Source organism: Maylandia zebra, linkage group LG8 (assembly GCF_041146795.1).
Source record: "Maylandia zebra isolate NMK-2024a linkage group LG8, Mzebra_GT3a, whole genome shotgun sequence".
NCBI classification, from domain to species: Eukaryota; Metazoa; Chordata; class Actinopteri; order Cichliformes; family Cichlidae; genus Maylandia; species Maylandia zebra.
Window position 1 is genome coordinate 27565140 of NC_135174.1, and position 26443 is coordinate 27591582.

Sequence of the window (26443 nt, forward strand, 5' to 3'; positions counted from 1 at the left end):
GTATTCATTTATAAAATGTGTCTGCACACTAGTTTTGCCTTTTTAATGAACTGAAGCTGGGATCAGAGTGTCAGTGGACACTAATCAGTGTTAAAGAGCTCTTTGTTTACCTTCAGGGACATGAGCTGGAGGCTTAAGATGATCCGCGACTCAATCAGCTCCACAAAGAGCAGAAAGTGAATTATTATGCAAAGCAGACTTCAGCTTGACCTTCATCCTCTGCTGTCAGGCGGACCCCTTCGGCTCGACTGGACTGATTTTAGACACTCAGTTCCTGAAAAACACACCTTATAAACCTCTTTATTAACATTATATTCTTTTACACTTTTATTTTTTTTTAATGCTTAAACGTCACTTACAATCAACTGTTCTCCCCTTTTTACTTTTGCATGCTGAAACACGCCCCATTTTTTTTTCCCCCTAGAGGCATCTGGGACTGTTTTAGTAACAGCCCGGCCCTGCTTTCACTCTTCCATTTCCTGCTTCCTCATCTGAACAAACCTCACGCTCTGCATACGTTACTTTATCTGATTCCATATGAACGACGCATTTCTAGGCATCGCTGAGCCGACAGCAGTCAGAGCTTCATTGAAATAAGTGGGGCAGCCGACAGACAGTGAGTACAGATGAACTTACAGAAGCACTGAATTGAAACTCCGGCTTCCTTGTCAGCGGCACGTCAAATTTAATCCCTCATTCATAACAAGTTCATACTTTGTACACTTATTTTCCACACAAAAATGTGTCACTTCAGCTCGTTGACTCAATTTAACACAAAACTATCAAGTTAACTTGTTCAGTGATCCAATAGCAGCTTTGTGTGCAATTATATATGTCAAAAGCCAAGCTGAGAAAAAACATATTCTGAAGATTTATTGCCACTTGCGTAACTTAATTCCTTGCATACACTAACACAAAAAAAGCCGTCACATAAGTAAAAGTGCCTGCTATGTGAAGATTCATAATTTTACAGGTACCTCTGCTCTCAGAGCTGCTTGCATGATTCAACCTTAATTTTGACATTTTGGAGAGCGTCGGTCAAAGGAAACCCGTTTTAAACCATATAGTTTTCAGAGTCCACAGTTATTGGTTGCTTTGTGAGATTAGTGTAATGTTTAGGAACTGTGGATCCTAGGGACAGCCTCTGCACTCCTGTCCCATTAGTCTGTGGTACAGTGTCATACCTTTTTAGATTGATTAAAAAGAAGAAGAAAAAAATCATAACAACGATCTGGAAAGGAAGTTTGTGAACAGAAGTTAACAACAGCGTTGGCCAAAAGAAGGAAACTTAAACAAAAATGCCGCACATCGTGCAGCGAGCATGTGTAGTTGCACATACTGCTGAAAGTGCTTTAAAGCATGAATTCTTGAATTCTTCAGCTGTTTAAGATTGTTTCAGTATCAAAGTGAAGCCACTGATAAACCAGTCCATCTACCTGTGCAGAGCTGAAATAACAGCTAGAGTTAAACTGGCAAACTTCTCTTTCAAAAAGTCAACAAGAGATATCTACGGATGTGCAGCACAGATCAAGTCTCATTCATTAAAAACACGCTATTCAGTGGGAAGTATTTTACTCTGAACATCTCTACTAATCATAGATGAATAATCATAATGTCTTCAATATTATTGTTAATGTATATTAGATATATTAATTTTTATATTAAAATAAATATATAAAAAGTTAGATTCCAGTTTGTTTATATAAATGGGGAGTTCTACTCACACACTAGTGTTAGTTATGGGGTTCCACAGGGTTCTGTGTCGGGACCAGTTGTATTTATAATATTCATGCTTCCCTTATGCTATGCCCTATTAGAAGGCACAGCATGCAAAGCAGTCCATATACACAGGACTGTGCAATAGTTTCAGGCAGGTGAGAAAAACATGCTGTAAACAAAGGGTGCTTTCAAAAATGGAAGTGTTAATCATGTATTTTCATCGATCAACAAAATGCAGTGAATGGATAAAAGAGAAATGTAAAACAAACTCGATGATGTTGAGATGTTAAGATGTTGTCTGTGGGGGCCAAACCATCACTTCCAGTACTCCTTGTTCTTCTTTACACTGACGATAGTTCTTAATGACTTTGGCTGTGTGTGTTTGGGGTCGTTGTCCTGCTGCAGAATACATTTGGGGCCAATAAACAATCATTTATATTTCTGAAAGCTTTCTTTGTTTACAGCATTTCTTCACACCTGCCTAAACATGGACTTTCTACCAAGAAAAAGTTTGTCTTCATTTTATTTCTACTATCAATTACCAGTGTTATGACATCAGCGTTTCAGCCACATCTGCTGGGTGTTTATGTTTAAAAATTGCTTATAGATTTGGTTTTAGACGGTGCTGAACAATGACATGTACAGTTTTCTTCTTTTAATTTAAATCTACGTTTGCTAACAATATTTAGAAATTCTTTAGAGAATCTTGGCAGTGCTCAGCTGTGGCAAACACCTAACAGTGGCATCAGAATTCAAAATCCCCTATGACGAGTTCCCCAGTCTAGGCCAAAAAGTTTAGATTCCCCAAAAGATCAAGTTCAAGCATTTTTTCTGCACAGAACTTTTTAGATGATGATAGTTTATCTCATAAGTTTCAGATCCTTTTTGTTTCTGACTTGCAGGAAGAAAAAAAAATTAACCTCGGCCTTTTCAAAGACAAGCCTCGATTCACGCATCTTCTACAACTTCTAAAGACCTGAACTCTCAACTTTGCTCACCAAGGTTTCTTCAGGTGTTTTTTGGGGGGCAGCAGCAGAAACGTAAAAATGTGGAGCACATTGAGATTCAACACTTCGGCTGACATCAGTAAAAATCTCAGAACAAGTCTGGAGACTTTTGTGAGGCTCTATGGCCAACGCAAAGATGATCTTCAGCAAGCTTCTGAGCATTTCATGCATGCAGCAGCTCTAGTTGATAAAAAGCATGAGGATGACAAGATGGCCCAGGCTCTGTTAGGTGTGTTTGGAGGGGCTATTGGTATAGTCTTTGGGGGTGTTACTGGTGGTGTATGGGCTGCTTTGGGAGCAGTTAGTGCAGCAACTTATGCCAAGTTTTGTGGCAACGTTAGTGCAGCAAGTGCAACTGTGGGCTTTGTAGGCGGTGTCTTTGGGGGAGTGGTGGGAGGAGCATTTTCGGGGTTTATTGGTGGATCAGTTGGTGTTGCAGCTCTAGCAGCGGGTATAGAAGCTCATGGGATCGTGAGTGATTCATTATGGTTTACTGTTGGCTTCGCCACTGGTGGTGCAACTGGTAGCACATTTGGCGGGTCAATTGGTGCAGCAGGTGGTGCTGTTGGTGGTGGTTTTGGTGCTTTGCATGCTACAAAAGCTGCAGTTTATCTGGTCAGAAAAGCCATCGATTTTCCTTCTAAAACAAAAGTTCGAAAAGGAAATGGAAAGCTAACGAAAGAAGTAGTCACCATGCAGAAAACTGGAGCAGATTTCATTAAAAGCATCGAACCGCTGGTGGACGAGCTAAAAACGGTGCAAGAGATTTGTGACCAAATGACCTCCTGTGATGCTGTGAAAGGCGTCGCTAATCAGACTGCAAAGACTCTGGCTGCAGTGAACGCAATGGAGAAAACGATGAACCACAGTCAGATGGAGGCGGACGAGTCAGAGTTTCTCCGCTGTGTTAAAGAAGCATCGAGCCAATGCAAGATAATCCCTGTGGAGCTGCAGATGATGAGAGAGGAAGTGGAGAAACTTCTGGTTTCACTGTAGAAACACTGTTGCTGTCGGTGAAACAGGAGCTGTTCTGTTGTCTTGATGGTTTCATCTGTTTTACGTAGCTGTTCATTTGTTATTTGTTTAGTTTCTGTTTTTAACTGCTCATTTTGTAGTTCTTATACGCTCTTCATACAGAATCAGCTGTGTTAATATATGTTGGCTGTCTCATCTTTATACAAAATACTGTTATACTAAATTCTAAATTCAGAATCTGCACGTTACACTGGCAAAAACATAAAAAAAACCTCTAACAAAAAGCTTAAAGTGGAATGACAGAATGACAAAGTTAAAAGAAATTAAAAATAATTACAAAAATAAATTATCTGGATCTAAAGCAGTTATACAGTAAAGTGAATATTTAACATACAATTAAATAAAAAAGATTTATATATATATCTATATCTATATATCTATATAGATATATAGAGATATAGATATAGAGATATAGATATCTAGAGATATAGATATCTAGAGAGATATAGATATCTAGATAGATATAGATATCTAGATAGATATATCTAGATAGATGTTAAGATTTCGCAGCGCCCCGCAGCCAAATCTTAATCTCCTGGCAGTCGTGTTGAAAGAGAAGTTTTTTGTTTTTACATTATAGCAGCAGTCAAACAGGATCTATAATACATGGGTAAACCTGTTTGTTTTTAGAACATGTAAGGATTTGTTAAGTTTGTTTAAGTGTATGAAGCTGTGTTTCAACTGGATTAAAAATGTCACTGGGGAGCTGCATTGGTTTTATTTTTCTGTCTAGGATTTGACTGTAATGGTTGTAAATTTCCTCAATCCTGTTTCCACTTCAGCTTTATAAACTGAGTCACTGTGACCATAGTGCCACTGCCACTGAAACATTTTTATAGCCACATTAACCAATTCTTTCCCTATAAACTTTAACCACTTTAGAATCACCACCCTCCATGATCTCAATTCTTTAACTTCTTCATTTCTATTCAGTGCATGGGGATCTGCCAGGCCCAGGAGCCATCGCCAGTCCCCTTCGAGGCCTTCACCGAACCGCAGCTCAATTAATGTCAAAGCATTCACCTTTACTTACTAAAATGCTGTCAAACCTAAAATGAGGATGTGGGCCCAGCTAGTAAATACCTATTTGTCACACTAAGGGTTTTCTGAATAATAGGCTGTGGGTTCAAATTCTGACCAGAGCATGTAACCAGTAGAGGTCTCCAGGCTAGGCCCCTGCCTAAAGCCTACCTATGAGTGAGAGATATAGAACTGAAGCTATGCGGGGATGGGCATCCAGGTACACACCGGCTCACTCCTGGTGGGTGCTTGTCGGGACCTGGAACCTGGGGCTCGCTTGGGCCCCTTCGGGGGTGGGGTGCCCTCGACCTCTCAGCCTGGGGCTCGGTCACTCTGGCACAGATGGCTGCTGGCGGTGCTCACGGGCACTAGGTAGAAGTGAAGATGTAAATGCAGCATCACAGAAAATCCTTATGATCACTGAAACCGACCAGCTTATCGATTTCACAACAACAGTTATCTTTGGCTACAAAACGAACAGATGCAAGGAGCAGTACCAAGTTGAAGCAACAACTGTGAAATGTGCACAACCTCAGATTTCTTAGATTCATCAACACAGGCTGGGAACCACATCTCACATGGACACAAAATAACCATCACAGCACTTCTGAAAGAATTAGTCCATTGTACAGTTGCCATGGTTCTGGATCAGTTGACCCAGCATTTTGAGTTTACTGTGTTTTTGTGATTTATTTGTGTTGTAATGTTTCAGTTTTCTATTGTCGTTTTTATCCCTACAAAACTAACTTTATTTCTCATGGCACTGATCCAAAATTCCCCAGAAACATTCTTGAGTTATTCAGCTTCAAGCTATAAACAAATATTGGAAATTTGCAGGTTGCTCATCCAGCACATTCCAACAATGCCGTAGTAGATTGAGATCTGACGATTGTAAATGCCTTTGAGCACAATGAACTCATAGTCATGAAACCAGTTTTAGATGAAGTGAGCTTTGTGATAACTCATGTTATCCTGCTGGAAGTAGTCACCAGTATATGTGTACACTGAGTTATTAGGTAGGGGTGGACTAAGTGCTTGTACAGTAGTTGAAGAAGAGTGTCAGTATTTTTTAAAATAAAAGGAAGGTTGGACACTGGCCTATAATTACTTAACACAGCTGGGTGAGGGGATGGCTTTTTAAGTAATGGTTTAATTACTGCCACCTTGCCATTAATAGCAAAAGTTTGGTTGTATTTTAGATCAAAGCAATAACTAATGGAAGGATTTCCTTAAGCACTCTGTGGTCTAATAAACAGATGGTTTAGAGGAAGGACCTGTTGAAGTTAACTTAAGGAGTTGCTGTACATAATAATATATAACATACAGCAACATCTGAGACAGATGTGAATAACCTTTTTCTCTAACCATTTTATTTTAATCATTGGTTGTGCTGAAAAGAAACCTGATGAATATTAAGATAACCCAGCTTTACAGAGTCCTATAATGTAGAGCAACAGGCACTTTGAAGCTCTTTAAAGGCTTAATGAAGCCCTTCAAAATTAGTAAGATGCTATTTCCTCACCAACCTATGAATCATGTGTTTTAAGGTGTGTTTTTGTGAGTTATACCAGGCACAGCACAGCAGCCACAGTATCCAGGGTCAAACCGATTGAAGAGATGACACTTGTCAACCCAATCACAACAAAGTGTGTAACTTGATGGGATGTTACACTTTGCCTCTCCATTGGGTGAAATGGACACACATTGATATATTTTTATATTATATATATTTAAAGTTAAGAACTCGTTAGTGACCAAGGAAGGTATGAAGTCTCTAATTCAGGCTCCTTGTACCCCAGTGTTAGTAATGACTCTAAACATTTTTAAACATGATGATTTTCACGTTTGCTTGAAATAAAATATCTCCCTCTGCTGGTACAGCAGCTTAGGACAACTTGCAACTCCAGCATGTGTGTCCATTTATTGTCAACCTCTGAGGGAGTAGAGTCGAGGTAGTTGTGCTGTACTGTACAAGCTCATGGCGTTGAAGATGAAGAAATATATCCTTAAACTTGGAGCACTTTTAGAAAGACATCTACTGTAATGAAATGTATTGAATGTATGAAATGTAAGCATACAAAAGTTTGAGTTTTAGGATAGACACAAATAAAACAGACAAAAACCCCAGAACAGTATAAAATGTTTTATTTGTTGAAATGCAGAAGCAAAGTAGAAGCTTGCTGTTTTTGTACTTACACAGTAATAAAAATAAATTAAATATATTATAAATCTTTCCCATAATTTTTGAGACCTACTGCAGACACGGAAAGAGTGATGAGACGCTGCGATTAAAATTCTGTTTAAACTAAAACTAATAAAAAAATATCAAAATGATCCACGAGTCTGTCAGCTTTTTGCCTTTGAAGATGAATTTTCTGGTGAGGCTCTGATGTCTTAGCGGCAGTAATGAAGCGCTCGTGTTACCTCTCAGCTGAGTGGCTCGTTCTTCCATGTAATTGTCTTGATTACCTCGGATGGCATCCAGTGTCATTAGTGCTGAGTACAGCTAATAATTCGCCCTCTTTAACATTTAATCACTCAAATCACAGAACATTTCTACAGTCAGTTTGAAGTTTATCCAGAGAGGCGCCCTAATGCAGCAGAAATGTGTGCGTGTGTGTGTGTGTGTGTGTGCATTAGCTTATGTTTTTGTCTCTTTAGGGATCTTCGTGCATGCATTTCCACCCCTGCATTCGTCCACATGCTTGAGAGTGATAAGACTGTCACCATAGTGAGTCAAATGCGTTGTGCTTGTAAAGCCACGATGATGAACCCAGTCCACGTTGTTGTGTTTCAGAGGGAGATGTCTGAGGATACCTGCAGCTGTTGCCCTGGTTTCCACTTGGCGCTGCGTCGGCCGACGTCCCCCCGTCTGTACGGCTGATTTCTCAGATCTGACGAAAGAGAACAAACACGAATAATCCACGTGAGACAAGAAGCTTCAGAACAGCCCGCTGACATATGTCAAAGGCAAACTAAGGGCCTGTTGGGCTTTATTTACTGAGCCATAAAATACATATTTCTACTCATCAAATTGGCCATAAAAAAAACAACAACACAAAAACAAACAAACAGGAAAATGCGAAGACGTCTGGTATGAAAGAGTCACTGCCAAGCCATCCTGGCTCTTATAAAATCTTAATTAGAATCTGTGTCAGACATGGATAGAGTGTGGGACAATGAGCCCCTCAGCATAAGCTTTTAAAAGACCCACAGAAGGCACCAGCGTGTTCTTTTGCATTTCACTTTTTGTCTCTCAGTTGTTTTTCATGTCTTTGTGGTATTTTGCACATCTTTGTGGGTGTGTGAGGCTGCTTTGTGGTAATCTTTGTTGTGTTTTGCTGCTTTAAAAAAAAAACACCTTTTAAACCTTTGTGTCTTTCTCACCTTTGTCTCTTCACAGGTGTGATGTGATGTACGATCAATCTTAAAAGGAATCTATTACGCTGATTTCCAACTTCGTGTTTTTGTTGTTGGACGTTACAGGAGTAACTTTACAGCATTCACAGCTCAAAATAATCATTGTAGAGAATTATATGAATGTACTGTGATCAGCTCATCTAAAGATATACTTCAGCCCCTCCATCATTTAAGCTTTCTCTTTTCTGATTGGCTACACAGAATGTTTTTGTGGGTACTGCATAGAAAAAACTGTAATTGTAATTTAAGTGTTCAGAGCAGGCTGTGCTTGTGATGACTGATACATACACTGACCAACATGAACCTTCCAACACTTTTTAAACGACTGGTAGAAGTATACTTTTGGACAGCATAGCGTAGTACAGAGATGTCGTACGTCCTGCACCACAGATTGAAATAAAAAGGGAAGAGCTTTGACAGTTTTTGGGTGAGTAAATTAGTTTAAAAATCACTGTTATCAGTCTAAGAATTAGCGTATATCTCCATTACCGTTGTTTGTTCAATTTAAATTCAGCCTCTAAGTCATTAAATGATGTTATTTAACAAGCCTGTGAAATTCTTGAGATAAAGTCTTTTGTGCTGCGGGCCTGCATCAGCAGGATTAACTACAACTCAACAAACTCCACACAGCTGGACGTTGTGTGGCTCTGAAACCAGGACCCATTAACAAATGAGGCAACAGTGCTAAATGTCCTTTACTTTAGTTCCCTTTAATATATTATCTTTATTATCCAAGCACTCTAACAGTACTTTTATGACTGGAAACAAGGAAAACATAATAGATCTCCTTTAACCTTCAAATCCAAGACAAGCATATTCTACAGCATATTCTTGTGTTTTAGTTTGAGCTGCTCTCCTTCTCTTTGAAAGCCATTTAAAGTGTGTCAGAAAACCTCTGGAGAGAACTCAGTCACGAGGCATAAATCCAATAAACAGCACCCAAAATATTCCTTCAAGGGCAGACTGTCTGGGATACAGTTACATTGGGAAGGCAGAGCAGGACAATTTCTATGCAGTTTTAGTGCCATATAATGTGTTTCTAATATTTTGTGTTTATTGTTGTTATTCACTGTTGAGTTTGTCTCATGTCCATGACTGGAGCAGAAATAGAAGCTGGGCTCAAAGGATTATAAGTGACCTCTACACTCTGTATCCACCATCTCTTCCTGGTTATAAATACAATGACAGTGTCATGATCAGCAGGAGCGGACTTGAAAACATCACCTCTTCACTGAAGACAGAGTCGCAGAAGAGACGAGAGGAGCGTTTGGCAGAGCGAGCCGTGAAGGGCACGGATTTAAGAGCTGAAGACAGAAGAGAAAAAAAAAACAACAGGGACAGGAAGAGAGGAGGGACAAACAAGGGCACAGGAGAGGGATGTAAGCCTTAGTGAAAGTTTGTTGAACTAAGGAAATTTAAAAAAAGAGCACTGCTGGAGAGGAAATAGGATAAAATGTTAATGAGATTAACAGCTGCTTAGATAAGAAAGTAAAAACACTGAGGACGATTAGTGTGAAAAAAGTGTGTGACAGCAGAAGGTACAGAAAAATAAAAATGAATGGACTAGAGCGTCCATCAAAACTAGAGCTGGAAATCAGGAGATAGTTAGCTTAGCTTAGTCAGCGCTCAGTGACGAGTTCTTGCTGTTGGGAAAAATCTGTACTCTCCAATCGGTTGGGGAGTGGTTGCTGGAACACAACATAAACAAGTGCAGAGAAACAGTTTGTGGCTTATGTTGATTTAGCTGCTGCCTTTCAAAGTTTGTAGACAAAACAAACAAAAAACAAAACAAATTAAAAAATCTAGTTCTAATCTATGAAAAAGTGATCAGTTTAGTTGTTAGCTAGTTAATTAGCAAGCATTAGTGTGTAAGTGTTGCTATGTTAGCAGCTAAACTTCACTTGATACAATGTTTGAACTTTAATTACGTAGCTGTCACTGTGTAGCTTTAGCACCACACGAACCTGTAACTGCATAGCTGCATCTTTCTGTTGCCTTGGCAGCGTGAGCTCTGTGTAACTAACCCCTCCTGATAATTGCTGATAACGGTTCACAACACATATACAAAAAACAGACAGTTTGTTGTGTACCTGTGATAATGTCCTCGATGGCTCCGTCTTTCCCCTCCCTCACCAGAGGAGACATCTGCCTCTTCTTCAGCTCTGCTATCAGGTCCATCTGGGGCGGTCTGGGCATCATGGGACCCTGAAACAACAAATCAGATTTAGTTGAATGCAACTTTTTACAACATGCTTTGAGAGTTTTAGTTCTTTTTATGTCCAATAGTCTGGTCGTTTTTATGCATGAAAGTTATAATCTCAAGGAATGTCCTTAAAGTGTGGAAGTCTGATAGGTGAAGAAGTACAAGCGGTCAGCAACACAGAACTGATCAAATGTTTCAATTCGAAAATTAAAACTAACTAAAACAAAAAGAATTGACCATTTTAAGAAAGAAAAATATTGTCTTATTTTGAATTTGATGGCAGCGCGGACCATGTTTACCACTTTCGTTAATAACAGTTCATATATGACTGGGAACTGAAGAGAGCTGTTTGGACATCGAACAGGGCAGTCCAGCTCCAGGCTTGTTCCAGATCCAATACCTTATATTATTATATTTTATGGTAGTTTATCTGTCTTTGTACTTGACATGGCTGACTGGAGCATCACACTAGTTTTTGTTGATACTTTGACCTTTTAATGTCGTGGGTCTTTGTACACATTTCTCTAAAAGCAAAGCAGTTTTCCTCTAAACTGAGATCATTAATGTCTCTACCAGAGGAAAAGGGCTTTCAGAAAAGAGTATTTCTCTCTGTCCTTCACTGAGAAGAAGTACTTTTTGAAGGGTGGTGTTTCCCTTGCTGAATATCACTTTAAAAAAAATCAAAAAAGAAAGGGCCGACAGATAAAGTCTGAGGTCTACTGTCAGCTTTTAAAGTGTTGTTGCAAAATGACACAGTCTAATTATTCAGGAGAAAATCATCTTTATGTGCTTGGAAAGTTTGTAGACACACTTGAAAGTACTTTTCCTGCACTGACTGTTTATCGTTCCCACCTTGTTCCCCATGACTTCAGGTTTAGGAGGAGTTAAAGGAGCCTCGTGTTGCTTGTTTCTCTGCTCGATGTCCAGCTCTGCTTGCTGGCAAACACAAAACCAATGTTTCAGAGGTCAGATTATAAACAGTCACTGATGGCTGCAGGTGTAATGTAAAAGCTCTTGGTGCATATCAGTGAAGCAGCTGTCTGTTATCTGACCTTGTACGCTTTGATGAATCTGACAAAAATAGGGAAGAACATAGAGGGCGGCGTTGTTTTGGGGTTTTCTCCGAAGTACTCCACAGCTGAGTCATAAGCATCCTGCAAAAGAAGGTCATGATCAGCCATGAACTGACAAGTACTTCCTGTTCCTAACATTGACAGAGACAAATTTGGATAATTTCCTCAGGGATTAATAAAGTATTCTGATTTTGATAATTAAATCCGACCTGTGCGGTCTTTCCATCGGCTATGAGACCATTGAGCAGCTCCACGTTGGTGTTGAGAAAACGCTGCAGCACTAGATTGTCTTTTTCTATGGAGAACTCCCTCTTCGTCCCCTCCATGCCTCTCTCCAGAGCCTGAAGGTCCTGCAGGATACTGTCCACAGAAACTAAAAGAGACAAAGACTTCAAGGTGAAGTTAGAGCTTCAAATTAACATTCTTATCATTGCTTATCAAACATCAACTAGATTATGATATACTTTAGAAGACTGAAGGGTTATGCAAGGTGTTGCATGAATAAAGTGATTCTACTGCTGTCATAACACCTTGTGAGCATTTGTCATTTTATCATCAGTGTATTTACAATCTGTGGTATTAGTTTAAACTAAAATGTATGTGATTAAAGTTTGACCACATTTAACGGTAATAATAAAAGTTTCAAAAGTATAGCCAATAACTCTGGCTTTGTGTAGGTTTTATCCTCTTGGTCATCTCAGACATACCAGTCAGCATCTCCATAGAAACTTCTAGGTGTTCTCCAATTGTTGGTGAGCGGTTGCAGTAGTTTCATGTCAGTTACAAGGTGAAAACATGGTGCTACACTGAAAACGCCCCATGACTGCTTTGGTTTCTAGCAGGTTGCCTTAATCAAGTGTAGTTTACAAGGGAGATTCAGGCTACATCCACATGTACACGGATATTTTGGTAAACACAGATTTTTCTGTGAATTTTGTCCTTTTGTCCTGAGGGTCACTAAAAATAAAGCTTTTCATTTACAGAAACTCTGCTGCATTTAAACGTGGAAAAGAGAAACAGCGATTTTTGTCTCGTAAGATCAAAGTTATGTGCCTTCACCTCCCTTTTGACTACACTGTCTTTTTATTTGCCAGCATTTCTTCACACTTAGGATTATATCACCACCTGTTTCTTTGGCATGCACTTGACAGACTTTGAGATCTTTTTGGGGGGCTTTTCATGTTCATGGAGATATTTAACATTTTTTTTAAAACCATTTTTAAAAAATGACCTCAGGCCTACACTCACAGCATCTTGGACACACGATTAAAAAAAAGGGGGGGTCAGGAAGTCAGAAGTTAAAAAGGCAACACAGGTCAAAACATCCGATTACTACAGGGCTACAAACCACAAATACAGTTAATAAAAACAAGATTTTAGGCCAAATGTTGATCAGATCAAATGCTAGTTTTTCTTTTTGATTTTTTTTTCTTTTATAGCAGCAACTCTTGAGCTACTGTCAGGAATCATATTGTGCTGTGCTTTATTTCTTTATTTATTTGCAGCTTTGTTTCATAGTTTAGAGTTTAATCTATAATTACTTAATTTGGGAGGGAAGTAGTGGATCTGCTTGGATCTTGGACCTTTGTAAACTGTGACAGGAGTTCAGCCATCATTAATCACTGTACACATGTGAGGATGTGCTTACCAAGTGCCGCCTTATCCAGGAAGTGCAGCTCTGTGGGGAAGGATTGCAGCTCTGGGTATCTCTCCTGGATGATGTTGACGATGAAGTGCATCAGTGTCTGTTTTCGGTCTGTAGATTTGGTGTCCAACAGCTTGGGAGAGCCAGCAAAGAATGAAAAGTCTGACATTAGATCGATAAAAACAACAGGTTGCACAAAATATTTTTGAATTATCTACAGAAATAGCAACTGAAGCAAAAAGCCATCTGTAGCTGCAGGAAAAAACTGCATTAATTTTCTCACCAAGTCTAAGCTTTGCAGACGGAAGCCATATGCTGCTCCTCGCTTGCTGCTGTTCATGTAGTTTCCAAATGCCAAGATGATCTTTACATCAGCAACAGACAGAAAAGTATGTTGTCAGATGTGACACAAAGTGACAGCATGTGTGATATGCAGCCCACACAGACTCAAAAATAAACCTGCAGTGAAAAACAAAACTTGAAATCTGTCACAGAGGTAAAACACAAAACCTCTCCCTTTCCAGAAACAACTCATTGTTGTTTTTATGCCAATTTAAATTTAGGAGAAAAAACAACAACCAAAGTTGAAGGAAAAAAATTCCTCCGGGTTAAAGACACAGCATGTTTGGTCTCATATTACACCAGCTGTGCTCTTGCAAGCTTTGGAGGCTATTTTCCCAGAACTGCTGAACTGGACCTGAAATTATTTCCATCAAAGCCTGAAAACACTCTGGCACAGAATAATGTGAATGGGTGAATGAGGCTCATAGCAGAAAGCAGCGTATAAGTACCAGTCTGTGAGACAAATTACAAGGCTCTGTTTTTCTAGTGTTCCAGGTTTCTACCATTAACTAATATCAGTGTTTGTGTATTGCATGTATACAGTGCACTGATACAGCTCACTAACCCAGTGCTGTCCAAACCCAGGCCTCGAGGGCTGGTGTCCTGCAGGTTTTGTGTGTCCTTGATCCAACACAGCTGATTTAAATGGCTAAATGACCTCCTCAACATGTCTTGAAGTTCTCCAGAGGCCTGGTAATCATTTGATTCAGGTGTGTTGACCCAGTGTCCTCGAGGCCTACAGTTGGCCAAGCCTGCACCTACCTAAACTAGTGTTACTTGACATCTTACCACTGTTACTTCATCTAAATATGGTCACCTCTGGGAACAAAAAAACACCACAAAATGCTAACGTTGAGGCTCCATTACAAACAGATGGTCCATCGTTTATTTACAGCTTATGTGAGATCTTGGCTGAATGTGTTTCTGTTGTTTTGCTGAGAGCCCCCCCATCAACCAGTATTTTAAAATGAAATTAGAAGAACAATAAACAAATTAAAAATGTTATAAGCCAGGATTTGACTGTAATTTTTAATGCTAATTAGGAGGTCAGTGACTTTGATTCCATTTTGCCGTTGCTGAGGATTCACAGGAAGTCACAGAGAAGCAGTCCTAACCAGTAAAGGTTATTATTTAGTCATGAACTGGAGCTCTTTGACACTTAATATAAAAGTAAGAATCACCTCGAGAATTTTCTTCAGCTTAGTGGAAGACTTGATGGACATCGAGGCCGCGATGATGGCATTCAGTTGCTGTAAGAAATAATGCAAAGATCAGTGCGTGCACATTACAGTATACACTAACATTTTTATTTTAAAGGACTAGTTCTACTTTTTTGTAATTCTCGCAGAGTCAGAGGACAAGAGTGATTCCACTGTAAATATAAAGCCAGAATGCTGATAAGGAGAAATTTCCCCGTGTTAAACCTCAGTACCTGAATACCTTTTATTCCTTTTATTCCTAGAAGTGGGCTTTTATTCAGCCCACTTCTAGGAATAAACTCTAACAGAATAACTGCCTTTTCCTCGGCATGACTGTGAAATCCCCTGTTGTAAACTTTGCTTAATTCTCTTTCCTCAAATACAGTTCAACCGTGGACTCACAGGCTGTATCAGCTGGACGCTCTCAGGGAAATTGCCCATGAAGGTGAGAGTGCTGATGCGCTGGGAAAGCCGCGGGATCTTGCTAAAGCGCACCATGAAGCGGTCCTCCTCGCTGAGCTCGTCCAGGGGCCTGCCCTCGCACTCGTAGTTGTGGATGAGCTTCATTTCATACTCTGTGGGGATGAAACGCTCCAACAGCTCGAGGAAGTCCAGGCTCAGAGCTTTCAGGTTGTACCTGCGGGGAAGGTGCACGTTCTGAATATAAAGTGTCTTTGCAATATATTCAGATTTTCTTTTTATTGCCGTATTATTCAGCTGATGCACAAACAGGGTTTAACACATACGTCTCAATGACACAGCAGATATCAGAAGCAGCCATTCCTTCTTTACGCAGGGTGATGGCCAGGTTTTTGGCCCTGTTGGGCTCCATTAGAGACACTTTACTGGGACTCTTGTGGGCCATTTTCTTCTTTAGGGTTCCCAGATCTACAGGGGTCGACTGGGCTTTGGTCTTAAACTGCTCCTCAAAGGCAGCCATGTTTAGCTCCTAATAACAGGGTTCAAATACAGAAACAGAGACCATTAAGATTTTTTAATACTCAGATTAAACTTTCACTTTTGTTTACTGTAAGTCACGTAGCAGCCTATTACAGACTAAACTACTTCCTGATAAAGCATGTGATTGCTGGAAAAATTCCTGGAAAATTTGTTCTAAAGATTATTGTAAATTTCGTTTTGTTCTTTTTAAAATACTCACAAAGGTTTGCAAATGGAGAAAAGCATGGAAGAATATCCATGGATTTAAGTGATGTAGAATAAATGCAAGTTCCCATGATAATACATTACTGCTATTCCAATGTAACACAAAAACACAGTACTGTCTTAATAGGATTGATTGCACTAATATAGGCAAGGCAAGGCAAGGCAAGTTTATTTGTATAGCACAATTCAACAACAAAGTGATTCAAAGTGCTTTACAGAGACATTAGAAACAAGAACAAATAAAAAGCATGATTTAAAATTGAATAAAACAAGCAAATAAACTAACTAACTAATTAACAAACAAACAAACAACAGTATATAAAATCAAAACAGATAAAATCAAAACAGATAAAATCAGAACAGTAGATAAAATCAGTAGTTAAATGTAAGTTTTGAAATTTAGGCTTAAAGTGTGGATTTGGTGCTTTATTCAAATGCAGCTGAGAACAGGTGAGTCTTCAACCTGGATTTAAATAAACTGAGTGTTTCAGCTGATCTGAGGCTTTCTGGGAGTTTGTTCCAGATATAAGGAGCATAAAAGCTGAATGCAGCTTCTCCGTGTCTGGTTCTGACTCTGGGAACTGATAAAAGACCGGATCCAGATGACCTGAGGGATCTGGATGGTTCATACTGGGTCAGGAGGTCACTGATGTATTTTGGTCCTAAACCATTCAGAGCTTTATAGACCAGCATCAGAACTTTAAAGTCTATCCTCTGACGGACAGGCAGCCAGTGTAAAGACCTCAGAGCTGGACTGATGTGGTCCACTTTTTTGGTCTTAGTGAGGACTCGAGCAGCAGAGTTCTGAATGAGCTGTAGTTGTCTGACTGATTTTTTAGGTAGACCTGTAAAGATGCTGTTACAGTAATCAAGCCTACTAAAGATGAATGCATGGACTAGTTTTTCCAGGTCCTGTTGAGACATCAGATCTTTTATCCTTGAAATATTCTTGAGGTGATAGTAAGCTGACTTTGTTATTGTCTTAATGTGTTTTTCTAAGTTTAGGTCTGCATCCATCACTACACCCAAATTTCTCGCCTGGTTTGTGGTTTTTAGATGTATAGATTGAAGTTCTCTGGTGACCTGTAATCGTTTTTCTTTGGCGCCAAAGACTATTACCTCAGTTTTGTTTTTGTTTAGTTGGAGAAAATTGTGGCACAACCAGTCATTAATTTCCTCAATGCATTTACCAAGAGCCTGTACAGGGCCTCGGTCTCCTGGTGACATTGTGATATATATTTGTGTGTCATCTGCATAGCTGTAATAGTTTATTTTGTTGTTGTTTATAATAGAAGAAAAGAAATGCATAGATTGCATGTTGTTGTTTTCTGCTAAACGATTTGCACCACAATTGGATTAAAACCCAACCTGCAACCTCCACGTCTGAAAATGAAGCCAGTGCAGAAATACCAAAACTACTGTAGTTCCACTTATGGCCACTGGAGGCTGACTCCAAACCAATGCTCATCCCCATAACTCTCATGTAAAAAATGTCCAACACGTTGCAAAGTGTGTTGACAGCCTGGCACAAAACACTGTTTGGGTCCCTACGGGTAGTTTCCACCATCAACTGTTCAGGAGGTGAGGGTTTATTTGTTTGTTTGTTTGCTTATTTTTTTAAATAATTCATCTGCCCAGTGTTTGCGATGCCTTTTGTTGGATCTTTAATAAAATTATCTGACAAAATGACTTTCCAAGAACTTTGTCTTCCACTTTAGTGACTTTTCAAGCATAATTAGTCTGTTACTTACTAATTAGCTAATTGTCTGTGTGCTGCTTTTCCTAACCAGACTAGCTAGACTTAGCTGAAAACTTAGCACAGTACCCTCTGACTCCAAAATGCAGCAACAAAAACCAGCAGGTGTGATCATGTTGGCTGCGTGCATCTTGTAAGTACTGTCCATGAAGGAACCCAGGTCCAGATGTTTTTGGGACAGCAGAGGAAACATGAACAAACCTCTAAGATGCACTCGTCGTCCACCTCACTGAAGATTGTTCCTGCGACCTGGTTGGATTTGAGGGCCTGCCAGTTGAACAGCGGCATGCGGTATTTGGTTTGAATGGCCTTCTTCTTTTTACAGTCTGTAAGAGAAATGTTCGTATTGTAACAGAGATATCTTCCTAAATATTGCGTTGGGGAATCTGCCGTTTGTTACTTTCACAAGAAAAGACACTGAAATCTTTACTAAAAGTTCCCAAAGTGGAGCTGGAAAATGATTACCAAGGCAGGAAGGGGGTAAAACTTTGGTTTCTCCAACATGTCTCCTCTCTGTGGTATTTCTTGATTTTCTATAAAGTTTAACATTTTTTTAAATCTCTACAATCAGTTCGATAAAAGCTGGAAACTTTTGCTTGTTGTAATCATTCTTCATTTTCAAGTTTGATGTATAAAAAGAAAAAAATCATCTCTTCTTTAAGATATCAAGGACAAGAAAATAAAATATGAACCAAAATTGCTAAACCTGATTGTTTTTAAAGACTTACTAAGACCTTCATTTTGCTCTGATTGTGGACTCACTTGAGGTCCCTGCTGACGCCTCCGTCCTACCGCCTCCAGAAGGCAGGAGAGCTGATGGTGGTGGAGGAGGTGGAGGTGGAGCTGTGGTTGAGGACGGAGCTGGAAGTGGAGGAGGAGGGGGAGGAGGAGCTTGTACCGACTGTGGAGGAACTTCTGTTGTAGGAACGGCCTGAAGGTTGTTTCCTGTATCAACCTGATCTGCAGCTGTCAGGAAATAGTCTACACATCAACTTGCAGTTACAGTGTAGCTGTAATTAAGGAATAAATCTGATTACACGAATCAATATCCCATAATGATGCCCGTCAGGGAAATACAAAGAGCTTCTAATTATCCGCACACCAAGGTCTGAAGTATCATCTCGGACTGGCGATGCACTTTTCGGACTCAATGGCGGTTTCAGATCTTTTGATCTCTTATCTTGAGTTACAAAAACAGAAATTGGAGGTAGGCCTTGTCTGTGTGCAGGTAAGTTACCATGAAGATGTACCACCAGCGCATCACCTTTGTAATGCTGTAAACCCAGAGTTCACCCTGACGTTACCTGGATAGGTGCAGCACAGCTATCTGGTCACTAAAAAAGGGAACTTCTGAATCCAGCTCATAAAACTCAAACTTGAATTGTTCACGCTGTGAGTGTATGTGTGGTTACTGAGGATTTAGGAAGGTGTGATAAAACATTGCCGACCTTTCTGCTTCTTGTTCTGCTGCACCACCTGAACAGCTAGGTGTCCAGAGGAAGAGCGCCCCATTTGGACAAGACCCTGGTCCACCAGAGCCTGAACTTTGACCTCGAGCTCCTTCAGGGCCTGGGTGTCTTGTTCTTTCTCCTGCTTGAGCTCACGTTCTTGCTCTCGCTGCTGCAGCAGAATCACCTGCGAGCGAGACTCCCGCAGACTCTCCTGTGACACAGAGCATAAGTGTCTTTAATCAGGCTGGACCAGTTCTGTCAGCTTAAAAAAAAGAAATATGTGATCTGGTGTGATCGTCTTGGCAAAAGGACATGCGTGCTCACAACACTTTGGCTCATTAATATGCAGATTTATGCAGCTGCAACACTAAACTCTAATCAGATCATCTTCACCAGGTGGGGTACCTGCGGTGAGAGTGCTGCTATGTGCTTTTTCTTGACTAACGTTCACAAGAACAATCAGTCTCTCCCTAATTAAGCCAATTAGTTCCTCTATTTTCAAAGCTGTACTTCAACGCCAACACGTTTGTCTCTGCATGCTACATGTCTGCTACTAATTTGAACTCATCAGCCTGAAGTGAGAAAGAGAATTCAGCATCTCAGGAAGCATTTCTTTCCTTGTTAGCATTCAAATATATGCAGAAAGGTGCTTAAAAATCAAATCACATCTCTTCCATGTGGCGGACATGTGGTGTAGGTGTGAGGTTTCAGCATACTGTAGTTATCATAGTGGGTCACAGCTTTGGGACAGCAAAACAGGGAAAATTAAATTTGAGCCTAATGGAAAAGAACAAACGGCTACAGGTTACTGAGATACTGGCAGAGCTGAGCGATTGATTTTTTCCTCTCTGTAAAACTCAAAAAACAAACAAAAAGACGAAGATCGCTGGCTGAGCTTTTGCCCTTCCTCGTGTTGGAACCACAAACAAAAATATCAAGCAGCAAAAAAACTCTATAAAGCAGAACTGAGTGGTTTTTAAGTCTTTATCAGTAAATGGATTTGAACTGAGCCCTGATCTAAAAAACAGGTTCAAGCAACTCTGAGTTTAACTTTAAACTCTGAGTTATCAGTTCTAGAAAAGCTGATCAGTTATTTCAGACTATTATTAAATTTAGCAAAACTGCACTTTTTATTTGACTTTATCTTCCGCACAATTTAAAAACAAAGGAGTTCAAATATTTTCTTTTTGTTAATGTTTGGAGTAAAAACCATAAATGTACTGTACTCTTTAAAAAGTGATTACTTGTGAACTATTTCTCTTCTGGTGTTTAAGAGAAGACACAGATAAAAGCACAGAAACATGAAATGGATTATTATGTCTCTATTTAAGCCCTTTTTTTCTGTTACTAAGCCACATTCGCCCATTTACCTTATTCTAGGAACCTTTATCTGTCAGGTGACACGATGTGGATTCATGTTTGATATGTTGGCTCTGATGTTTCTGCTACCATCTGACTGCTTGGCACAGTCTGTGTTTCTGTATGAAAAACATGTAAGCATGAACTTGCTGTTCTCTACCTTCAGGAGCTCCACTTCTTTGGTGGTCTGAATGAGCTTCTTCTCAAGCTCGGAGGCTTTCTCCATCGCCTCAGTCTCGGTCTCCTGAAGTCTGCTGGTGAGCTGTGACACCAGAGTGGTCATGGGTAATGGGTAAATGTATTTTTACACAGAGAGCAGCAAACATAGAAGAAAACTAACACTAAAGTGGACTTATAATGTATTACATTTTCTCTCATGTATGTACTGCTTGTGTAATTTTGAATTCCTACATGATTAATATCACAGTAATGTTTAAAGTTTTCATTTACCAGACAAAGTCATGAAATTTCACCCAAACATTTTTCTGTATAGATAATCTAAATAGCAACCGCATGTTGCTGCTGGAGAGTTTAACACATAGTATGATTTTTTTCTTCGGTAGCTTAATTAAAAAAAAAAAAAGTATTTTACTAGAGAAGGAAGCTAATGTGAATAAGCTAGGCTAAGGTAGTTAGCTTTAGAGCCATGAGTCTATCAGCTTCCTGTTAACTGCATCATTCAACAGATTCAGCTGCTGCTTCATTTGTGTGATACAATGTGGCAGCCGTGAAATTATTTAATTTCTTAAACACAAAAATGGAGGAAATGTCTCAATTAGACTTAGACTTGGATTAACTAATAAGCTAGCTGCATTTAATAAAAGAAACAATTACAGTTTTGCTTTAAAGCAATAAAGTTGGAAAATATTCAGGTTTATTTCAGCTTGATGTATTTCCTGTCATTCTGTAGTGTTTTTTGAAAGGTGAATAAATATCAGCTCTGACAACGACACTGCATGTAGCAGGTCCATGTGACCATTGCACCTGTGAGCGTGCTCATCCACACTCACAGGTTTATTTGAAAACCTGTCCTGGCCAGACTGATAGAAATCATGCTGATATGATACAGACTGTCTTTAAGGTTAGTTTGTATTTAATGCATTTACATCCAGACCTGCGCGTTGTGTTCCTGCAGTTCCTCCATGTGTTCTAGCAATGCGTTCTTGGTCTCAGCGTCCTCCAGCAAAGCGCCAACATCGAACACGTTGTCCAGGTAGGCCTGAATCTGCACCAGCAGCCTGTCGCTCTCTGTGAACTTTAATTTCTACAAAGAGAAAACACCAGAGTAAAAAATAATCAACTCAGTTTAACTGAAAGCTGTGACTCTGAGTCTAAGATAAGTTTAAAGCTGTTAATTTGGCAAACAAGTTTACACTTGCCTCCAGGTATTCATCCAGGCCATGCTGCGTGAACTCGTACTGGAGGTGGACTCTGAAGTTCATGTTTTCCACTGAGTGGACCACAATGTTGATGAACTGCATACAGGCAACCTGGTGGCAAAAAGAATTCATTTGTGCAACAGGAAGCAGCGTCACCTACTCAGACCAGTGTCCGACACCATGACCAGGACCATCACCAGGACAGGGGCTACAAGTTTAAAAGTTTACCCGCGCGACGTAAAGAAAGTCTGCTTACAGAGAGCAGAACGTCAGTAGAGCTAATGAAAGCGAGGAGGCCAAACTGCTGACACGAGCAGCTGCTGCACAATATTAGACACGAGCTTCAGAACACGACGTGTGAACAAGTACCGCTGACATAAAATGTTTCACACAGGCTCAGTAATGTTCACTTTGGTGGAAGGCATATTTTGTGACCTCAGACCATCTGCTTCTCAGTGAAGTTGTTGGTAATTGTCCAGAGTTTCCCACTTTGAGTTTGTTAAGTTTAAAGAGGCCAATTAAAAGTTCTGCAGATTTCAAGCGGACTAAAACACAGCTCCAGACAGCTGGCAGCCGCTCCTGCAGCTGACTGAGGAAACACTGAAAACCGTTAAAACTAAACTCGCTAATTGTTCTTTTTTTTCCCAATAAACAACTGCAGCAATAATCACTTCTCAGGGGTGAAATTGTGTTGCGTTTCTTTTTGTTACTACAAACTCATTAACTTTAGTTATTAGATTGTTATCTTGGGCTCCGGGAAGCTGCAGTTTGCATTTTTCTTTTTTGTTTCCTGATCGATTCGTTGATTAGTCGAGGAGTTTTGTTCCTCCCGTCTCCTAAAGTAACCTTAAATAAACGCCTCTCCTGCAAATTTACGACATCATTAAATTAAATTCTGAATTCGTGGCAGACTTTGGATTACCGTCCTCAGCTGTTCTACTTATAGCTCTGATCTTGTGTAAAAGAAAGTGGAGAACAAACTTTTAGGAATACACAAGCCTTCTTCACAGCACTCTGCATATTATATATAATTGCACACAATCTGTCTAATTAAAAGAAAAGCTGTCATTTTACAAAAGGCTCAGCCTGAAAGCTTTCAATTATAAAAACTAATTACCCCTATTCTTTATTATTTTAGCTTGTTTTTGTAAATTCTCACACAAAGGAGGACTTTTTGTGTCCCAGAGCAAATTGTGCACATAAATAATAGATTTATTCTTTTTTTTCTGGCAGTTACCAGTATTAGAAAAACACCACCAGTCAACTCCAACTGAAGCCCCATCTCAGGTCTACAGTTAATCAATCAATCAACAAATGATTTACAACAATCTGCTGCAGCTGTACAGACACGAGGAGAGATTGTTAAATCACAGATGTTACAAACACAAACATTTTTCAAGGGAATTTCACATCCCTGATGATTATGCATTTCTTTAAAAAATCATATTATTACTGCAGAGTAAAAGCAGGTTTAATTTAGGGCCTTTTTTCATGATTTGCACACCAAATTCAAAGAAAATGTTCATTTTGAAATGACGCTGACAGAGCATCAACCTGGAGGGATGTAGTAATGTCAGTTTAGAGCTGACCTTATTCAACCTGAGGATAACATCGACACTCATTAAGAGGCCGGAGACTGACCAGGTAGATCACAGAATAAACGTTATTCCTGATGACAGGAATTGTCTACCTCTGTCAATTGCTTAAGGGGACTCAACATCTGGCAGCTCCACATGTTGGATTTGGCAGTTTTTATGCCAGATGCTCTTTCTGACACCGCCCCAAAGGGATCTGTGTCTCCTGCTGGGAATAAATCTGGGATCTTTTGCTTGTTAGACAAAAAACTGAACATTTGCCAAAAAGACAAATGTGACGTATTTTTATAGATCAGCTGAATCTCGTTGCATGAAAACTTTAGAAGGACAGCTTATAGAGCAGGTTCAGAATAACAAACGTATTACTTTGAAGCCCTGCACAGTCTTGCTCTCACATTATAGATTTACCTGATATTTAAATCCTGTCGTCTTCCAATTTAATCACACTCTTTTTCTGGTTCAATGTCATGTTTTTATTTCCTGTTCTTTTGTTATCCGTGCACTTTTCTTTTTTATGTTGATGTTTTCTACTTTACATATAAATGTTCATATGTTGTCATTACATAGTGAACCTGAAAAGTGTTTTGCATGCATGTATTTGAATGCAATTGCTGCTTTACCATGAAGTCGATGTTGCTTTCTTCATTGTGGAAATACTCAATGAGCTTCTCAAATCGGTTTTTCTCCCCACAAACCTGAAAACAATAATAATAATAATAAAGATCAGATCAAACAGCAGCTGAGTATTCAACCCTCTTATTCTTTTTATTGTGCCCATTGCAGGTTTATAAATCTAGGTGACGTCCGTGGAGATTTGGCGCTTGCTGCCTTCCCCGTGTGTGCACACATGGGGGCAGTGTGCTCACACAGAAACATTGTTGCAGCCGTAACGATGCATCAGGATTTCAGCAAACATGCGGTCTAATCAAACAGCGCAGCGTTGAGAGAGAGGAGGCTCTGTCGGCTGTTTGTGGAGAAATTCAGCTCATTTCAGGGACAAACAGAAATAATGGTTGTAATAAAAGCAGCACAGGATGATTGCAGCTCGCTCTGCAGGTGTAAACAATCCCCGGTGTTTGTGTGCCGCATGATTTCCTGGCAGAGAAAACGTGGCTTCTTTATGACTGTGTTTTCCTAACTGCTGGCATGTCAGCAAGTTCCCTGTCTCATCCGTTGCTGTGTGGTAATCTACCTGCCCCTTTCTTGCCCACTCATGTCCACTGAATAATGCACCAGGGCAATCGAACAGCCAGCACAACCCTAAACAAAGCCCATGTTCTGCTGCTGAGGGACACATGAGCCAGCTCCTGGCCCCGCGCCCGGCCGCCTCTATCGCTCTCCCCATCTTCTTCCAGCTCTCGCCCACACACACATGCCGACACTGCTGCGGCACCGACGACAAGCTCCGCTCACGGTGACACTCGAGTCACAGCTCTGATAATCAATGCCACATTAATCAAACGGGTTAAAGCTGATGCAGCCAGAGGGTTTACAAACGGACGGGTGTTTAATTCATCACTTCATTTTTTTTAACATGTATATAGAAGTCTTTTTAAAGAAACTCCGCAAACACCAAAACATGAAAGAATGGCATTGACCTGAACACACAGAGCTGCTTTAGAGATGACAGGGGTCTTATTTTCTGTCTTAACAACTTGACGACTGGCCAACCAACCAATTCCCAAGGATATTGCGTGGTAGGTGAGATTTCAGAGCATCTAAAGATCTCCGAATGGCATCCATTCATTCATCCATGCATTCACAGGAGGACAGACCCATGTCTCCTCTTCAAGCTGTGCCCTGCAGGCCCCATGGGTGAGGCCTTACCAGTAGGCACTCCCCCTCGCCTGCTCCTGGCTCCAGGGTGGTGCCCCGGTTACTCTATGCCAGGCAGGGTAAACTGGATCCTGGATTTTTTGTTTTTCATGTCATCATCCGAATGACTCTTCATTTGCCCCTTCACCCAGGACTAATTTGCCTTGGGAGACGTAACCAAGTGCAAAAAGCCCCGAACAACATGGCCTCAGAAGCAGAAGATCAATCAAACTCAGTACAAGAGAAATAGGGATTATTTTAAACTGTGAATGATGCAAAGCTACCGTAATCAGATCCTTTAATAAAAAATGCAGAGCGAGAAATAGAGAAAAGATCCTCTTTAAGTATAAATTGAAATAAAATTGTTCTGTGTTTTGTACTCCTCCAGGGTAAATCCATTATTTAAAATGAGCTCAAATGTGAGATGTGCTTAAATTTGAATATTTAAATTAACATAACAGTGACCAAAGAAGCAATTTAATATGAGGGGTCAGTTTAGCTCACTGGAAGGAACTGAAAGAAATACTTAATGGGTGTCTGCTTGTTGCAGAGCAGCTTTTGACTTCCTGAATGTTTTCTCCTGGTTCAGGTTTAAGCTTCTGTCTCCACAGCCACAGGAAGCAACAGGTGCTGCTTTCTCAATCAAAGACAGAAGAAGGTCAAGGAGAGGTGAGAGGCCACTCAGCAAGTGTTTCACATATTTATACCTCTTCGGTCAGTGTTGTTTGGCAGAGGAACAGCTGGACGGAGCAGCTGACGGCGGGCAGCTCGACCTGGGGTTCCCCCATAACCTGCTGGTATGTGAGTGCTGTGCCATAGATCTATGTTAAGCTTCTGATCCCTTAAGTGTGAATGTGAGATGAGTCATCACTGCTGAACACAGAAAGAAGGTCTAAAACCATGGTTGGCTTTGCACGATCTCCTTGTTCCTGTGTGGGGTTTCTCTGGGATTCTAATCAGTCCAAAGACCTGCTTTTAGGATAATCTGTGATTCTAAATTGGCTATAGTTATGTTAGACCTGTGATGGATAAGCAGTCCATCCAGGATGTATCCTAATAACAAGGTAAGCCCTAGACCTCTGAAATGAATATGTGGTTCAGAAAATTGGAAAACAAAGCAGATTTTTGCAGCACAAATTATTTACTAAATGACCTAAACTTTAAATTTCAGCCAGATCAGCGGATTAACTGATATTTTCCATTATATTTTAAGTTATATGTTCATATTATTTTGGTAAGAACTCATAAAAACTACATATAA

The 26443-nt window shown here is 40.0% G+C and overlaps 2 protein-coding genes across 4 annotated transcripts in view; one reads left to right on the forward strand and one right to left on the reverse strand.

Moving 5' to 3' along the window:
- On the forward strand, nucleotides 1–4089 carry LOC101471039 (uncharacterized). Its single transcript, XM_004565927.3, has 2 exons — nucleotides 1–616; nucleotides 2622–4089. Exon 2 carries the CDS (start codon nucleotides 2766–2768, stop codon nucleotides 3720–3722), a length of 957 nt encoding a protein of 318 aa, XP_004565984.3. The 5' UTR covers nucleotides 1–616; nucleotides 2622–2765; the 3' UTR covers nucleotides 3723–4089.
- Nucleotides 4090–6910: 2821 nt separating this feature from the next.
- Nucleotides 6911–26443, reverse strand: part of fmnl1b (formin-like 1b) — a 39403-nt gene continuing 19870 nt past the window's right edge. For 2 of the 3 annotated variants that reach the window (XM_004565929.3, XM_076887740.1), the window contains exons 10-26: nucleotides 23988–24062; nucleotides 21773–21883; nucleotides 21508–21657; nucleotides 20554–20655; nucleotides 19032–19245; nucleotides 18346–18549; nucleotides 17785–17909; nucleotides 15410–15612; nucleotides 15066–15300; nucleotides 14646–14714; nucleotides 13406–13486; nucleotides 13126–13255; nucleotides 11687–11850; nucleotides 11457–11558; nucleotides 11257–11340; nucleotides 10292–10406; nucleotides 6911–7675 (exon numbers count right to left, since the gene is read on the reverse strand). In XM_004565929.3, coding sequence (XP_004565986.1) covers nucleotides 7575–7675; nucleotides 10292–10406; nucleotides 11257–11340; nucleotides 11457–11558; nucleotides 11687–11850; nucleotides 13126–13255; nucleotides 13406–13486; nucleotides 14646–14714; nucleotides 15066–15300; nucleotides 15410–15612; nucleotides 17785–17909; nucleotides 18346–18549; nucleotides 19032–19245; nucleotides 20554–20655; nucleotides 21508–21657; nucleotides 21773–21883; nucleotides 23988–24062 — 2265 coding nt within the window. In that variant the 3' untranslated portion in view covers nucleotides 6911–7574. Of the gene's footprint in view, nucleotides 7676–9425; nucleotides 9506–10291; nucleotides 10407–11256; nucleotides 11341–11456; nucleotides 11559–11686; nucleotides 11851–13125; nucleotides 13256–13405; nucleotides 13487–14645; nucleotides 14715–15065; nucleotides 15301–15409; nucleotides 15613–17784; nucleotides 17910–18345; nucleotides 18550–19031; nucleotides 19246–20553; nucleotides 20656–21507; nucleotides 21658–21772; nucleotides 21884–23987; nucleotides 24063–26443 lie in introns of all 3 variants that reach the window. The other variant, XM_012923174.3, reaches the window with a different exon arrangement.